Consider the following 18,610-nt stretch of genomic DNA (forward strand, 5'->3'; position numbering starts at 1 on the left):
TTGACAAATTAAGGGAGTGGGTATGTACAGTGACAGGCAAAGGCGATAGGTGGGAGGGAGACAGGTAGGTAGGTCCGAGCCCGCCTTCCGAGTGGCCAGCACCACCGCACTCCCTCCACCAACCTCCACTGAACGGCAAAGGCTGGCCAGCTTCATCTGCTGGCTGCGTTGCTGCAAGGCAGAGGCCGGCCAACTTCATCGGCAGCTGTTGTTTTGCTGCAAGGCCTGTACCGGCCGGATCGTCTGCAGCTGTTTTCTGCAAGGCCTGTGCCGGCCAGTTCATCTGCCGGCTGTGTTTGCCTGATCACCTTTGCCATGCCATGCCCACTGCCCCTGTTCACCAGCCCCGTTCAATTTTTGCTTTGCCCCCCCTGTTCATTGCCATGTGCGCCAGGATCAGAAAGCAACAGTTTGCAAGCTGCAAGAACTGCCCTGTTGGCAGCTACAACACGGGCCTGCAGTGGCGGCCCGTGCACCGTGTTTGCGTCCATCCATTCATCCATCCATTCGTTGTGTTCATTGCGTGTGCCACTTGAGCTGGCACGGAGACTGCGTTTGTGCAGCCCATGCACCGTTGTGGTTCACTGCGTTCAGTTCAAAAGGGAAGGCCTTGGACTGCGAGTGAGCAGCCGGCCACGTTCCCTGTCACCTGCATTGTTTGAGCCAGAGACTGCATGCGAGCAGCCTGGCTCCCTGCTAACTGCTTTCTTTTTGCAGAGTCCATTGATCCTGGGCCATGGTTTAGTGTAAAATTTGTAAGTTAAGGTTAAGATGTAGTGTACATATGAGTGCGCCTCCGGCATGTCTGTCTTAGCGCCGGCAATTTTATTTAAGTCGTCCGTGTGAGTGAGTTTGTTTAGGTAGTTACTCAGCCCTCAGGTTATTTATTTTGGGGACACGAATACCATGAATGTCGCACTCAGGGATCCGTAGGTAAAATGTACTAGGGGAAAACTACACATGATGGCACACGAAAATTTGACGACTCGGGACGAGTCTGTAAAAAGGGGAGGGGGTAGTGTTGTGGTTGACGAAATTCGCAAACCACCATTCAGGTCCCTTAGGTGAGATATCTCTGTAAGTATATGTGTAGTTAGGCCCAAACCCGTTGTTTAGAGGGAATAAATGTCATTCATTCGGGCTGTGACCCCTCTAGATAGCCGTTTTTCTTTTACTATCTTTATTTTGGACCAGCCGCCATTACTACCATTACTACCACCACCAACCACGTCTCAACAGCCATCACACAACAACCACCAACCGCAACGCCGCTTCACAACAACAGCCACGACCTTTACTGTCACAACTCGCTCTCGCAACCATCGCATCACCGTCATTCCCGCGCCGCTTGTGGGCACCGATACTGGACTCGTGCAGGGCGCGCACCGAGCAGGGGTGCGAAAACACCAGCCTTTCCGAAGCAATCGGATCAAAAACGACTCACGCCCACTTCTGTTCCGTCCTATCAGTGAGCATGGGGTGATTTGGCCCCGCTTCCAGGTGCGTCGGAGTAATATCGCTATATGCAGATTCATGGATCAAAAAGCATTCACGCCCACTTTTACTCGGTCCAATGGGGAGCCAGCCAGAGGTGAAGGGTCGAAGGTAAAGGGTCGAAGGTGAAGGAGCGAAGCCACGGGGGCTATAAAGGGCCGCGTTCGCTCGTAGTTGAGTCAGTCAAGTTCAGTTCGGAGTTGAGTTGGGAAGAGCCAGTCAAGAGAGGAGTCGGAGAAGGCAGTTGGACGGAGCTGTGGAGAGTTGGAGAGGTGGCGGCGGCGAAGGCAGTCGAGGGGGTGCTCGTGTCAGAGTCGGGGAGCTGCGGAGAGGAGAGGCCGGCAACGCGACCGAGGTCGTGGTGGAGACGCTCGTCGCGGGACCCGAGCCAGGGAGATATCCTCCTTCCCCCGAGCATCAACAACCCCCTCCTGTTTACCCCCGCGCTGAGATAGTGCGAGAAGGGGGCCCCGTTCCCACCCCATTCCAGACACTGTCCGCGAGGCCCGCGGAGTCGGGGCGCCACCGCCATTTTGCGGCTCATCATCAGACGGGTAGGCCCGACGCGGTCTCGGCCCCAGGCCCGTCTGCCCCCATCATCCTTGAGGGTGGTCCTTATCTTTTGCTTTGAGTATATGTGTTGTCGGCGCCGTCTGTGAAGTAAAACTGTGTAAGTGTTGCCGTGTGCTCGGTAGTCGGTGGTATATCTGCATTGTGTTTTGCTTTTACATTTGCTTTTTGTGTATTATTGTGTGTTTCTTCTTCTTTTACATTTGCTTTTCGTGTAATTGTATAAGTGTGCTTTCCGTTCATCGCGAAATAAATGTGCTTTATGTTGAACCGTTTTCCCGTTTCGCTTCGTCTTTTCCTTTATTGAATCTCCATCTTACTTCACGTAAAGGGTTGGTCGTGGGCTAAAACGCCCGATAATTAATCGAACCGTCCAGGTTGACGATAACACCGCTCGGTTATCCCGATAGTACGGAACGGGTCGCTTAAAGTGGCCCGTGTCCGAAGTCGACCTGCGGCGAGGTGCGATCGCCCGGTCTACCCTCCGTGTGGGTACTTAGGTAGGTCGAATTTGACGAGCAACCCTATCCCACACGGGGGGCCGATTGGCACGATCTTGGTGAGGCCGAAAGGCCCACCCGTGACTAGTTCCCGGCGTTAGTCCGAGAGGGTCACGACGGGATTGTCAGTCCGGTGGGCGACGTGCCGCGATTCGAGTTACGTGGCCGTTCGCACGCCGGCGGGCGCGAATCCGCAACAATATAATAACTAGAAGGGCACTCGGGAGAGCGCATACCTCCGCCACGCAATGCCTGATCCATGAGACCATATCTGGCCCAATACATTTGAGATATCGTACTTCATATCATTTTTGGCCCGATCTCTCAATGGTGAAGAATCACTTTAAAAATTCTAGTAGTCGGATCTGGATCCAGATCTTCACCAAAATCAAATCAATTTGTCGTGGTCACACACCCAACTTGTCCACCAAGTTTCATCCGAATCCATCCACAACTTTTTGAGATATCGTGCTATATAGTTATTAATTTAGCCTCATCTCTCAGAAGTGAAAAATCACTTTAAAAATTCAAGTAGTCAGATCCAGATCTTCACCAAAATCGAATCATTTATTCCTCATCACACACCCAACATGTCCACCAAGTTTCATCTGAATCCGTCCACATCTTTTTGAGACATCGTACTATATATTCCGCTCATGCTGCTTTTCCTTCCCCTCACACTGTCTTCCCTCTTCTCCTCCTCAACCCCCTCCACTCTCCATCCCCCATGGACATCTCCAGGTGGTATCCATGTGCTGTTTTAACGTACCCCATTTCGTTCAATCCCGTATTACCAAACCCCCCTCCTTCTCCACAAGTCCCACGACCAAATTCAAGTCGAGAACCCCTCCCCTCTCCTCCTCCCCCCCTTTTCCTCACTCCATCCTCTCAGTCCTCCCTCTCTCCACCCCCTTAATATTCCCATCAGTGAAGCAACGGGTTGTATTTGCAAGTAATAATAATGATGTGTGTGTATGTGTGTCCTCCACAACCATGAAACCGAGCAGCATGCACACCAAGGGAACTCCAAGTCGTGGTGCAGATAACAGTAATTTTTGAGAGGAATCGTGCAAATGATGATACAAGCATCAAATTTGGCAGATTTGTTCTCCAGGGGATTCTAATCAAATCTGCCTGATTGGCCATTTGAAAATCCAAATTTTGAAGAAAAAAAAATACTTCAAAAAAGTCAAGATCACGAATCAATGTTGGATGCTGGCTGAGATTGGTGAACATTTCAGAAACATCGTCAAAGACGTTCCAAGTTTGCCATGCAGTTTTCTTCCCTTTACCGTGGAAGGCAGACACGACGTCACATCCAGTGAACGCATGGAAGTATGAGATCCCTCTAGCTTTCTCAGGCCCTATTGCAGAAACGACCTCATGGACTGGAATCCATCTTGCCTTGGCTCCTTGTCCAAAGGCAATCCACATGTTCTCAAGACCTAGTTCCTGTAAGGATGGCAGTACAGATATTGCTATGACTAGTATGTCCGTGTCATTAGCCTTAATGATAATGGACTTGCTACCATCCGTCGTTGCATCCCTGGTGTGTACAAATATTCGAGTGTCAGCTTCTTCATGACAACATGGAGACACAGCATCCAGTGACTTCCTTGTGCTGCTAATGGCATCTTCTCCTTTTGTGACAATAACTGTGCTTGTCGTCTGTGCTTCACACATCTTTTCCGCAAGGAAGTGAAACAGCTCAATGTTGTTGCTGTCATCTTGAAGAAAGCTTCTCCAGTTACTTGGGGTCTTACTGGTTCCTGTCACTCTTCTTCTGATTCCTTGCCCCCTTTTCGACCTTGCCTCGACTTCAGACTTGACTTCTTGTACACATCAAACACTACGTCCACCCTCTCGTACCTGGCACCATAGGATTCCATCTTTGGGATGATGTCCTCTTTCTCATAGTCATCAAATATCTTTGAAGTGCGTGGAGGTAGGGCATTGATAAGTGCTGAGCCATCAATGATGACTGCATCTCCCCTTGGTTCTCTGTCTGGGATGTTCACTTGCGCTTCAAGAATTTCAGCCAGCTGTGACTTCAAATTTTTTTGAAGTTGTTTTTTTTTTTTCTTTCAAAATTTGGATTTTCAAATGGCCAATCGGGCAGATTTGATCAGAAAGCCCTGCAGAACAGAAATGCCAAATTTGACGCTTGTATCATAATTTGCACGATTTTCTACTATCTACTAAACTAAAGGTAGTGCATAAATGAAAACTGGGTATTTGGGTAAATTTGAACACCCCTTTTGGAGATAATTTACAGCTTACCTTCATGAAAGTTTTATACTTGGTCAGCCCAACTTCACCTTGCAGGGGTCTTAACCACCATTTTGATTTGGCCTATGAAAAATGCCTTGCCTTGGAAGCACAATCTAATCTCAGAGACTAATTAAAGTATTTAATCAAAATATGATTTCATATTTGAGGATCGTATCTCATGGACTAAACAAGTGTCAAAATCTGAAAATGTTGTTACCAATTCTTATAACTAAGCGTATCTATTTAATTAAGGCCACATATGCTTCCACCTACTCCGTATTTGCACAAGAGCATGTGAAATTTCCAAAGCATTAAACTTAACTTTTTATACTGCTACGACAATTACATGGAATGAAGAAAAGATTAAGTAATATGCCCGAAGTGTAACAAAAATAATTTCAAAGCAGATGAAAGCTCACGTGAGAGCAGTGGGCGTGGTGATCATCGCTTGGTTCTCCGTGGGGAAATCCTCGGACTTTGGAAGGCAAACTTAGAGAATTATAATGAATAAACTGAACTACAAGTTCAAGAGAGAACTGACAAATCTTTTCAGTGGCTCCAAAGCAATGCATCCCCACTCCACAGTCAGATAGCCAAGAGGTATGCACACTCGCTCTAAGCTGTCTCGCCTGGATTTGAATCAACCCAGACATAAATTGTCATCTCGGTGCTTCATAGGCAGGGTGATTAATGAAGTGTGCAGTCCCTCGGATGGACGTTAAACTGGGTGTCACATCTACCGGAATTAGTTGGTAGACATCAAAGATCCCTTCGCTGTGTCCTTTGCGAAGAGTAGGGGAGCTATTCTGCACAGGAAAAAAAACAAGAAGACAACCAGACCCCAATGTATAGTATTTTATTGTAATAATATTTTAATTCATTAACTCTGAAAAATTTCCACTCAATTGGGAAAATTTTAAGATGAGCGATTTTGATCCACATACCGATATAGTTGTTACCCTGTGCTCACAAAGCGAAAAGCAGGCTTAAGCAATCGGTGGTGTACGTACATATGTCGTACGTGTCTGCATTTTGTTAAGAGCATACATCAAAAACCGATAAGCGAAGGAAATTGAAACTTTACACATGGTGAACTCTATGTGGGCTGCTCTCAAGTTGGAACACCAAACAATTTAAACAATTTACATGTTCTGGACCTTGATGGAGAGCCATTCAATCTTGTCGACCCAAAAGCATTACAATATGTTCAATATTTTGCAGCTTGATAAATAAAATGTTTGTCTCTAAATATGTGCTTAATTGTGGTACTCCAATAGATGTACGCAACATCTCAGGCAACCCTACGTACCTTTTTGGGAGGAGGTAGGGGAAGGGTGGAGGTGGAAAGGGGGAGGAAAAAGGTGGAGGTGGGAAGAGGGAGGGGAAAGGTGGAGGTGGGAAGAGGGAGGGAAAGGTGGAGGTGGGAAGAGGGAGGGGAAAGGTGGAGGTAGGAAGAGGGAGGGGAAGGGTCTGCACGTAGAAGAGGGAGGGGAAGCCGGGAAGTCCGACCCCTCTTAATTGACTCTTATTTAGTGGGCCCCCTCACAGCCATTCCCATCGGGCATAACTCCAGCTAATGTCTCTGCTGTTGCACGTGTGGAATTTTTTTTTTTTAAACTCTGAGGATGTCAGATAGTGGTCTTCTGAAATGTCAGGATTTTAACAAATAATTTTATTATTATTTTTGGCACGGTGTGCTTTCATGCTCTGAACAAAATTATGATATATATATATATATATATATATATATATATATATATATATATATATATATATATATATATATATACATATACTGTATATATACACACACACATATACTGTATATATACACACACATACACACGGGCGCGCGCGCACGCACGCACGCACGCACGCACGCACGCACGCACGCACGCACACACACACACACACACACACACACACACACACACACACACACACACACACACACACACACACACACCAGCCCATAAGTAACCTTAAAATGGCGATATAAATTTGAGAATGTAACGTGTGTAGTTGTAGACAACATATGTTATATCAATGGGTAAGAGAGTCTTGCTTTGCCGAGTTTTAGATCTGGCAACATTGAGCGTATGACGTCAGTAGGGCATTTCCAAGATGGCAGCTCCCTTAGAAGCTTGCACCAGGGGGGAGCGATGTTCTGTCATCCGTTTCTTGGGAAGTGAGGATGTAAATCCCAGTGAAATCCATCGCAGAATGAAGATGCAATCTGGTGACACATGTTTATCACTGCAGCAGGCATACGACAGGAACAGGAAGTTTAAAAGTGGAGTGTCCAGTGTGGCAGGCACTGCTTGATCGGGCCGGCCTCACACAGCCAACACACCAGAAATGGTTGCAGGAGTTGAGTGTGTGCTATGGGAAAACCGTCGCATTATGCTGGATGAAGTGGTCTCCGAATTGACCATTAACCATGGTTCAGCACACCATATCATTCACAACGTGCTGGGGTTCCGCAAAGTGTCTGCAAGGTTGGTGCCGAGACAATTCACACCTGAACTGAAAGAACGGAGAGTGGATGGATGCATGTGAAGAACTTCTGCGACGTTACCAAACAGAAGGCGACGCTTTCTACAGCGCATAGTGACTGGGGATAAAAGCTGGGTCCACTACTTTCAGCCAAAAAACGATGAGGGCAAGCAAGGAGTGACGCCATTCAACTTCACCGAAGCCCAAAAAATTCCACACACAGCCGTCCGCTGGAAAAGTGATGCTGACGCTCTTCTGGGATAACCGAGGCCCACTTGTAGAGCATTACATGTCCAGAGGGACCACAGTCACCAGTGCATCATACTGCGACCTCCTTAAATATCATCTGAAACCAGCAATCAGATCAAAACGTCGTGGAATACTCACTACCGGTGTTTTGCTGCAGCATGACAATGGTCAGCCACATACTGCCCGCAACTACAGCTGCAACAATCGAGGACATGCATTTTGAGTGTTCCTCATCCACCCTACTCGCCAGACCTCACCCCTTCGGATTACCACATATTTGGGCCACTTAAAGAAGCGCTTGGTGGAACCACTTTCTGATCCGACGAAGAGGTCCAAGAGGCGGTGTATGAATGCCTACACAAGCAGCCAAAAGATTTTTTTTCTAGAGGAATCCAGGCCTTAGTAAAGCGCTGGGAAAAATGCATTGAACGTAATGGAGATTATGTTGAAAGATAACACAGTTGTTACACACGTACATGCAATAAACAATTTGTAAAAAATATTTTAAGGTTACTTATTGACTTGCCCTCGTCTAAATATGATTCTATTGCCAACACACGACAGTTCTTTACTAGAAACATCACAATTTCAAAACCAAATATCCAGAATATTTAATCAGACGTCAATTAAAAAAAATATTTAAAAAATGAAAACGAGCTTTTACAGTTTCTCATTTGATTACAACTTCGATTCATTTTGACTAATTTAAGGCAAGTTGGGCCAAATATGTACCAGAAATACATTCAAGATAAAAATTCACCTACCGAAGGAACTTCTGATGCTAACATCCCTCAAAATAGGCATTTTATGAGGAAGCACATTTTTAGGTCCGGCAGGAAGGCATACAGGTAACGCACAATCACCTCTTAATTTAGATTTTGGGCGGGATTCAAACCCAGTCGAGACAGCTATCATCTCGGTGTTTCATCAATGTGTCCTCCCGTCCCTCGGATGAACATAAAACTGACCCGTTAAATTAAAACCCATCCACCAGCATTAGTTGGTGGACGTTAAAGGTCTCATGGTGTCCTTTGTGAAAAGTACAGTAGGTGAGCTATTGCCGGCACCATGGCCCAGTTACAAATTCCTGCCCCGACTACTTGGTTGAGCGTCAGGCCTGGCCAGCTGGTTCGCGAAACACGGTCAAAAACAACCCCCTGCCAACCCCACAAGAAGGTGAGAACATTTGTGGCCATCAAAGAAGAATTAGACGAGGAAGCACATTTGAGCAAGTAGGACTACAGTTGTGTTAATTACTCTGACAGGCTTCCTTTGGAACACTGCATGGTCGGTTTTTAAATACCTCGGTCATGTTATCAGATGGATGGGATGGTCCTTGTATCCTTTTAATCAAGGGAATCCGGAGCAACCGGGAGAGGGAACGATGGCAAAAAAAAAATCAATCAATACAACAGATAATGATGATGAGGATGATGAGGATGATGAAGGGGTAATGTGATAGTTTGCCAAACACTCATAAGCCAATCTTTGTGGCCACAAGTGAGAGTAATGGAATTGCTTCTTTAATCCAAACAATCACAGCATATTATTACTGCAGGGGAGACAAACACACTGACCCTAAAAGAGGGAATTAGTACGCCACACATTAGCCATCAAAGAGAACAACGAACAAAGAACATGTTTGTCTCTTTTCAAGCATAGTATTCCACGTCCACCGTCTTTTGGCCAAACCGGAAGCCATGAGAAAAGAGAAATAAATAGACAGCTGTTCTTATTCGCATTCTTTGACATTTCAGTTTAGTTTATGCATGCATTCCCAGAGTTTGACACAAACCAGGATGTCTATTTTCTGATTCATCCAGTTCGTGCTCTTGGCTTCATGTTGGCAGGGCGAGTCTTTGTGGCTGTATGCCAATGATTAGAGCTGCAAGGAGTCGTGTCAGCGCATCTACCCGTATCCTTTTTAAGATCCTCCCCCATTCCAAGCTCGACTATCTAAACCCCACAAAGTTAAGCCTGGTTTGTCCAGCATGGGGGCAATTTTATCTGATGCATCAACACACTGGTCCGGGCAGTACAATGCTCCGCCGCCATAGTTTATTATAAAAAGGAAGCTAGCAGGTGTGAAGGCAAAAGAGAAGCGAGAGAGTGACGTGGCAGTTGAATTACAGTTGGTCGAGAACAGGTGATAGCGAAGAGAGAATGCGAGAGAGACTGGAGAGCGGGAGCAGTTTTCCACAGAGCATGAGCTGGCAGCTGAACATGCTTCAGTCTGATCTCTGAACCAGCTTGCTGTACCCGTGCCGCCCACGAGCATGGACAGAGACCACCTTTCAGCGATTGCCATGATTTGAGGACAATGTCCAGTAAACGCTCATCCTTCACGGGGTGAGATTATAAACGTTTAATACCCTTCGGTTCATCTCACCACCACCCCTCCCCAAGGCAACTGGGGGCATATCTTGCAAAATATTAAATATGTCAACACAATAAGCAAAAAAAAAAAAAGGAAAAAAAGCAGCACGACAGCTTTACCAATGCAGAGCCATGCTGGGATAGATAGATTACAGTAGATCCGAGAACCAATGCACCCTCAACACTTCGGGAATGGATGTGGCTCTGTGGAAATTAACGGACAATCCCTGGAGGGATAATCCCCTTCGACATTTTGCAGATCAAAAAAATATATATATTTTTAAAACGAGCATTTTATTTTAAAAATGCAAAACGTATACAATTCCACTATTTCATTGCTGCACAAATCTGCATGTGCACGTACAATTATTTCAAGCCCCTTTGAATGTACGATTATAACTTACAATTGGTTCACACCAACTAGGAAAGCACATTCAAGGTATAAAATCAGATTGTGGTTAAATTATCCAGAAAAACGTTATTGGAGGGGAAATCAGACAACTCCAAACTGTGCTCATGGCTAATTGGGAGCGTAACGTTAAAGTCGGTCTGTGTGCGGACTCGCAACGAACCTCGTGTTTTCAACAGCTAGAAATAAACCAGCCGAGGGAGCGACAGTGCAAACCTCCAAATTAATCGCTTGTTTTCCCACAAGACAATCCAGATAAATAGAATACACCTCGTAGAATTGGAAAGAATTTATTTGTCAAACGTCAGTCCAAAACCGATGTAATGAAAGAACCCAATCAAAATATGTTTTTCTTTTTCGGTTCTTTTTTTCCACCCACTAAAAAAAAAAAAAAATCCAAAATGTTTAAAAACAAAATGCTTTACAGTAAAAAAGTTGTAAAAATTTACAATATCACTTTCCTTTTTTTCACACCACCCCCCACCCCACATTGCTTTACACATTATACATCCTCTTTGCTTTTCAATACAAGAACAAACACTGGGTGACAATACTTTACATTACCTTTGGGATTCTTTTTTTTTTCTTTTCCATTTGCCGTGAGGAAAGTACGCAAGGTCGTTTTCAAATTTATCGGCATCATAAACATGAACACCAAATGGGGAGCTATAACGAGACGTTCCAAATTATTGTACACCACCCACCAAAGAGGAAGAGGAATATGCACAAACAAAACCAACAAACAACCTTTAACCTGAGTCACACGACCTGATGGGAAATAAAACGAAGGCCTCAAATTTGTGCCCCCATCTTTAGGTTTGAACCACCGAGCCAATATTTTCAAAATTAGCTTTTAAAACAGTTAAATATTCCTTGAATCCAGGTCGGGATCATTATGGGAACCAGATTGGATAGTTTGCTGTTGTTCATCGCTTGGTGAGATGTTTGATAAGTCATTGGCTCAAAATGGTGACAACTTAGATGACGAGGTTAGTTAAGTATTTGCTGGAAGTATGACGTCCCAAGTAAGAGTGATCTTTCAATCAATCAAACGGTCAACACTCCCTCTCCCACAATGGATTACTACTACATCCAACCCTGAGAATGTGTCAGACTCCCAAGTCAGAGCATAAAAAGTGTGAGCAATTACCTCATCTGTTAAGGCTATCTTACCCATGCTGTGTTTGCTAGCAATTATATAAAAGCCCATCAAGGCAGATCGAGACATAAATCTCACTGAAAAAAAAACAAACAAAAAAAACCTTCAAAAAAACTAACCAGCAACCACAGATGATGGGTGATAGTTCACAAATTTGTCCATTGGCTGGCAGACTCTGTATAGCTGGTTCAGTGATGACACATACTAGTACATGCGTGTTGCATACGACATGGGCATGCGACCTGGCCACATTCCATTCTGAGGAGGTATACCTGGCTGTAGAAAGGGGAATGGTTGTCCAGTAATGGGCCCAGGTACACCGATGGGCCGCATGCCTCGGTACTGGTTCATCTAGTAAAGATAAAATAAAAAATAAAAAATAAAAAAAAAAACATGGTAGATTAATTAATTCGTGTTCTCACCGCCATGGAATAGCGTTGTGCAACGCCCAACCTTTTTAATTCACCAGATCGTGTTGTTCTTTTGGTAAAAAAGATGTCAGGTGGATGAAGTCCTTCAACAAGCTCAGAATCCTCAACGACCGTGCCTTCATCACCGGCCCACTCTCGGATTGCTCCGCTCACCTCCCCTGTACCATTATTATTCTGATGACTTATTTCCGCTTCACATTCACCAATTAACACAGTTGTTGAACCACTGCAGTTGAACTCCTTCTTTTGTAAACATTAGAACTTGAAAACGTTTCGGTTTTTTTTTTTGACAAGAATCTCAAATGACTTACAATAATGCAGCATTTTCTATCGTTCATTTTCATCAGCTATACTAAACCAAGGTCTTGGCACAAGCTTTCATTTTTGTAGACATTTAAATAATTAGAAAAACACCCCATTGCGCAAGAAAATGGGACCAAAAACGTTTTGATGCGATTAACACAGTTGCCACCAACAACCAACAACCTACTGATCCTTGCAATTAAAAAAAATAAAAATAATCATCAACATAACTCCCACGATAGTCTTCCATTCTTCTCTTTTCCTACAAGGGCTGGTTTTCTTCCGTATGCTTCGAGTGCGAGTTGGGAACCAACGAAACGGGTTTTGGTTTTTACTAAACATCGTTTTTGCAGAACTGTTTTCTGGCTTCTTGGAAGATAAAGCAATTCATCGAATCTGTTGTTATTGGGGTTGCATGTGAATAAAAAGATGTACAAAATGAATGGAGGTAAGAGGATTGTGTCAGTTCAGGAACAGTGCGATCCACAAGCAAATTGAAGGCTACTTCAATGGAAGATGATGCAATACAGTACAGTACTTAAAATAGTCATTCATTATATTGTTATGCTTGTGGAGGAGATGGAGGAATTTCAGAATAAAGCTAGGATTGTATGGAGTAGCATGGTCCGTGGACGAGCAGGAGACATATTGATGTAATTTAAGTTGGGAAAACTGTCAGCTTAAGATTTTTACGTGTCACTACACGGGGTGGGGGGGGGGCAGTGATGTGTTAATTAGGCAGGGTTTAAGGCTAATTTATCCCAGTATGTGGTTTCCTCGTGAACTTTTTCTATGTTTTTGCATTTAAAAAGCCGGCTATAAAAAGGAACGCCACTTTAACAACTGGCTGGCCACCCCCGAGGCTTATGATAGGTTGGTGTAACGTGAGAGAAGAGGGCATGATCAGAGAGGAGATAGTTGGTGTGAGGAACGTGGTTGAGACAGAGGATCTCGTTTTTGCTCTCCCCTCGGCATGACGAAATAGCAGCGGGGTTTTCATGTTCGTGCTGTGTGAATTTGCCTGCGTGCTGGAGCAAGACGCTGGCCTTACTGTTCGGCTGAGTCGCGAGGTTGTACGTTTATGAGGAGAGGTGAAGAGAAGAGCGCACCTCGTGACCTTATCTCGGGGCCTCAGAGATTGTCCCGTCGCATGGTCAAAGAGAAAGGCGGCACCCATTTCTGGCGAGCAGACCTGGTGTAAGAGGAGTGGGGTTGGCATACTCGTTCGTAAGAAGAAGCTGCAGGGTGGTTGGTGAGCCTCGGCATTGAATACCGCCACACAAATACCTCACGCATGTTTCCCGCCCAGAGAGCAGCTTGGTGCCATTTTCAGACGCGGTTTCCGACGCACGGTGATGCTGTTCGATCGCCAAGATCATCTCTGAACACCCAGCTAAGTGCCAGAATCAAGGGAGGGATTTTCTTTCACTTCATCTTTCCCCTTGTCTGTTTGTGTAACTTTGTGGGGCGACGTCGCAACTTTCGGCTGTAAATTACCTCACTTTCATTACCCTACGCTTTGATTTTTTTCCAGAATAAATATTTGATATATGTTCATTAAACACGTATTTATTAAAGTTGCTTGTGTCTGTCTAGTCGTTGTGGGTTCGAGTGCAAACCCTTGCGCTTCCGTCTGGTAAAAGCCTTTGCCGCCCTCCATGCCGCACATGCTATAATCTCCAAGGATCACGTGTTCGCCTCCAAGGTCGAACCGTTTGGCTATCCATCTAGGTCGGTCTTAACTTGCGTGGACACGACAATGTGCTTCGCTGTTTTTTTATTTTATTTTATATATTTCTTTCAGCCTCAATGAGGTTTCTATCCCTCCAGCATACATCACCCACCCACATTCAAAAACAATAAAATAAATAAAAAACATTCATAACATACCCCGAAGAATATGGGAAGGGGTAAAATGTCAATTTTAAGGTGCAACTAGCAGAGAGCATCATCAACAAGGTCCAGTAGGTTTTTTAGCAGTAGCCTTCGGCAGTGCGCTTGCCTTTTAACCTTCTTGTCCGGGTTCAATTCCCAATCTGACTGTTAACTTTCAGATACGTGCTTCACGGACAGAGCGTTGCTCACAATGTGCACCATCGGTCAGGTAGATGTTAAGCTGCGCGTCCCATGTGCTAGCAATAGTTATCTCGAGTCTGCGAGACTCGAGTTAAAGATCCCACGGTGTCATTTGTAAATGGTAGGAGAGTTATCGCCTGCACTGTGAACAAATCACAAATTCCTGCACTCTTTAGCTGAACGTTCAGCCAAGCCAATCAGTTCGTGACAGACGTCACGGGCTAAATATTTTGCTCGGGGCCGTTATACCAGTAGTAGAAGATAATTTCACCAAAAGGGCCACATTGAAACCAGTGACCAAACCATCAGCAAAGACAAACAAAAAAAAAGGTTTACTGACCATCGGCCCCCAGGGCACTGCTCCATGGTGGTGCTGGGAAGCTGCATTTTCATTATATGGAACAGATGACCAATCTTTCATTCCTTTTGACCTGCACAAAGAAACAGTTCAGGGAGGTAAAGAGACAAAAGTGAATATAGAATATTAGAAAGGCTTCACCAAGTAGACCCGAGATTGTCATTTGTACGTGGCTCGTCTGGAAGCTTAAAGATGATAGGTTTCCGTTATATAACTTTTGTTCACTGCACATACCAGGCCGTCATGCAGGACAATAATGAACGACTACTGCAGAATTCATACGTTCTTGCAATTGCCAGCAGCCATCACCATGACACCTCATTTCAAAAGAATGCAATTTTCACAACACCATTCACACTATACTTGTGGTTTCCTGCACAACTCCAATCTACCTTAAATGGAATCCACTCTTTTACATATTACACATGAAAAATGGTGTGATTTTGGACCCCCCCCCCACCACAACTCATCCCCGACTTCGCTCCCTCAATACGAGCCTTTCAAAATGATGTATTCCGCCGAAGAATTCTCGCATCCATGTGTGTGTGCGTAAAATTTCCTGTTATTGGCGGCCATCTCCATTCATGGGTGGATTTCAGGAGATGGAATGGAGACCTACCAGGTCTCAACGTATCCGTGTGTGTGTGTCTGTGTGTCTGTGTGTGTCTGTGTGTGTCTCCAGACCACAATATTTTTAACCAACTAAGCTTCTGTCATCAAATTTTCAAGAAACCCTCATGAGAATATGGAGACCACTAATTAATAATTGGATCAAAAGGGCAAAGTCACACATTTCCAAAGCGCCCCGAGGAGACCGTCCGCCACTGCACAGCATGAGACAGCTGTTTTTGCAATTGTGCTTCCACGTTTCTTTATTTTGTGCACTTGCATTTTACCACAAATTCTTGTTTACCGTTTGAGCTGTTATCTATTTAACAAACCCTGATTATGAGAATATGAACAAGACTGATTAATAAATTTTAATCGTTTATTATTAAAAAAAAATTTAGCTCTTGTTTTTGTCATCTAGTTCGAGTACAAAGAGGACGCGGACGAGCTTTGCATTTTGAGATGCTTTCTCATGTCCAATTTGAAACCCTATGTACATAGTTTTCCTTATTTTTTCACACATTGTCCAAACTTCACTTTCTTTCCCCACCTCTGTTAGTACCCTCTTATTCAGACATACGGTTTGGGATTCAAGGAAAAGCAGAAGTAAAACTTGAGCGAAGTCGATGGCACGTCATGCACAAGTTAACACAGAATAAACGGTTCGTTAACCAATCACATTAAACCACTCTAAAACAGCCAAGGGAAACATGAGCATACTATTAGCCATGGGTTTGGGTGGGGGGGGGGGCGGTGGGCATTTCATTTAAGAGGTAAATTTGGAGACACTGGGATTTACATAGCAAGTATCATGTTCAAGAGTGGCTGTTGATTTATGCTTGTGAAAACGCACATGAGCAGTGACACCTTCTGAGTGGTGGTTTATGATGCTGGACCTTTACAAAAAATTAAAAAATTAACGTTTGTACGCAATCGTCGAACATGAACATGAGCAATAAACACACGATCAGACCTCATTCCTACCTGATGTGTGTGGTCATGGTGGGCTGGTTGTTGCAACAACTTTCTGCACTCTCATGTACACTCCCTGCAATGTTACAGTGCGTATAATTATATATATAACTGTTATAATTTATATATATATAATTTATATACATAAATATATATAAATTATATATATATAATTTATAATATAAATATACAACCACCGATATGTGAAGATACTGTAAATAATTTATAATATAAATTATATACAACTATAATTATATATAATTATATAATTGGTATAACTGTTACCCACTTCTTCACGGATCACAACACTGCCATTCCTGTACTTTGTACACAAGTTTCATAAAATTAACATAAAAGTAGAAAACAAACAAACCTTTTGAGACACTGAAAGTCTGACATCCCCTCAATGTGATTTTACTACATCTGGTATTTGCAATGTTGGAACATCTTTGCTTGGCTACTTGTCAATGGAAATGAATCAGAATGCTTTACAAGACCAAAAAAATAAAACAAATACAACCACTGCCTCACAACCACCGATATGTGAAGATACTGTAAATGAACAAATATGGTTTTTTTTTTAAGTTTAATTCTTTTCGGTGCAACCATTGATCATCTACAAATCTAGTGCCACAAAGGTAAGGTTTGAGATCGCAAAATGGAGAAACCCTTGGAAGAGACATGCCGAGGGAAACACGACGGGGTTGTGTGTTGAATGCTTTATCAATACAACTGCAATCGATCTGGTTTGTGGAGAATGACTCAAGGAAAATAATAATTTTGAAACTAATCAACAACATATAATTTATATTAGGTAGATCAATGAAGTGACACACACACACACACACACACACACACACACACACACACACACACACACACACACACACACACACACACACACACACACACACACACACACACACACACACACACACACACACACACGGCCTTCAAGCAGGTGAATGGCCATTTGTATATTTTGGACCGCCTCTCCTCTCCAACCCACGCCAGCATACATGTGTTTTTCCAGCAACCGCACCCTGGTTAAACTCCCAAAATGCAGGCGAGATGGCTACCCACCTAAAATCTCCTTTCGCTCGTTTGGTGGTGGTACTACGACTACTATGGCCCTAAGTATTCCCACCTGGTGGGGTCAGACAGAGAAAGTTTTTCGCACAAGTCTTTCATGAGCCAGCTGTCCAGACTTGACAACAGAGTGAAATTGGCATGAATTTGGAATCTGCCCAGGGTGCCGGTGACCGCTCACCTGGTCTACACGAAGGACACAGTGGCATCTTTAACATCCAGCATCTAACGGTAGCAGTCGGGACACAACTTAACGTTCAACAGAGGAACGACACACTTTGTGATTCAACACCCTGCCTGTGAAGCACCAATCCGACAGTTTAAAGTCAGTTCAGGAATTAAGCCCAGGCTACACAGCTCAAATGCAATTGTGCTACCTCTGTAATATCCTATCAGACAATCAACAACACAAAGCCTCCCAGAACACGACAAGGTCATGTTTGATCGGGACTTGCCAGTGCGGAACTGTAGTTTGAGTGGGCGGCCATAGAGACGAATTCCATTGAGCAGGTTCAAAGAATACGGCACCGACTCTTCGTGCTTGAACGTGATGAAGGCGAATTGCTTTGGCTTTCCCTCCTTATCCTTCGCAATAGCCACCCGGAACAGTGGGCCAGCCTAGGGACAGCCAAACAACAATCTGGTCAAAAACCTCATCTCCTTCAAGGAGTAAAGTTGAATACAAAAGCTTTCACATTAGCCTGTGATTTGCAACGGAATGGAAGAAAATTCTGCGTCGTTATGTCTACATCAATGGAAAATAGTCTTATGGTTATACAAAAATAAATAAATGTATCACTTCAGGATCTAAACCGTAAGCAACTGATGAATGAAATGCAGAAACAAATCTGCAAAGAGCTCAGGGGAATTTTTTTTTTTAAATATACAAAGTCAAGGCTTTTCTTTTTAATATAGTGTTACGGTGCCAGGGGTCGGCCGCGAGCCGACCGCTCTGACAGAGCCGCAAGTCGAGTCGGCCCGACCGATCACCCGGAATATAGATCGCCGCCCGGATAACTCAGAAGCTGACGGGTCTTTGTGCAAGAACCGAAATACGCCAATGGGCAGACCACGTGGGGTAGGGTCGATTGCCAATCTTCAATTTACCTAAATACCCACGTGATCCAACTACTGGGGTATTCCACCCTCGACGGAACTCGTACGGAACAAGCCGCTTAAGCAAGCCTGTCCCGTGCGCGATTCCGAGCGGCTTAATCGCCAAGAATCGTTGGTCCGAATGTCCCCCTT

The 18,610-nt window shown here is 44.3% G+C and overlaps 1 protein-coding gene across 2 annotated transcripts in view; it reads right to left on the minus strand.

Annotated features, from left to right (window-relative positions):
- Positions 1-10,639: 10,639 nt before the first annotated feature.
- Positions 10,640-18,610, minus strand: part of LOC147029716 (RNA-binding protein 7-like) — a 32,140-nt gene continuing 24,169 nt past the window's right edge. The window contains exons 2-5 of one of the 2 annotated variants that reach the window (XM_085872989.1): positions 17,818-17,980; positions 16,286-16,349; positions 14,675-14,765; positions 10,640-11,875 (exon numbers count right to left, since the gene is read on the minus strand). In XM_085872989.1, the coding sequence (XP_085729115.1) occupies positions 11,729-11,875; positions 14,675-14,765; positions 16,286-16,349; positions 17,818-17,980 (465 nt within the window). In that variant the 3' untranslated portion in view covers positions 10,640-11,728. Of the gene's footprint in view, positions 11,876-14,674; positions 14,766-16,285; positions 16,350-17,813; positions 17,981-18,610 lie in introns of both variants that reach the window. The other variant, XM_085872990.1, reaches the window with a different exon arrangement.

This window comes from Eptatretus burgeri, chromosome 3, assembly GCF_056783735.1.
Source record: "Eptatretus burgeri isolate ZD-2024b chromosome 3, Ebu_testis_v1, whole genome shotgun sequence".
Classification (NCBI taxonomy): Eukaryota; Metazoa; Chordata; class Myxini; order Myxiniformes; family Myxinidae; genus Eptatretus; species Eptatretus burgeri.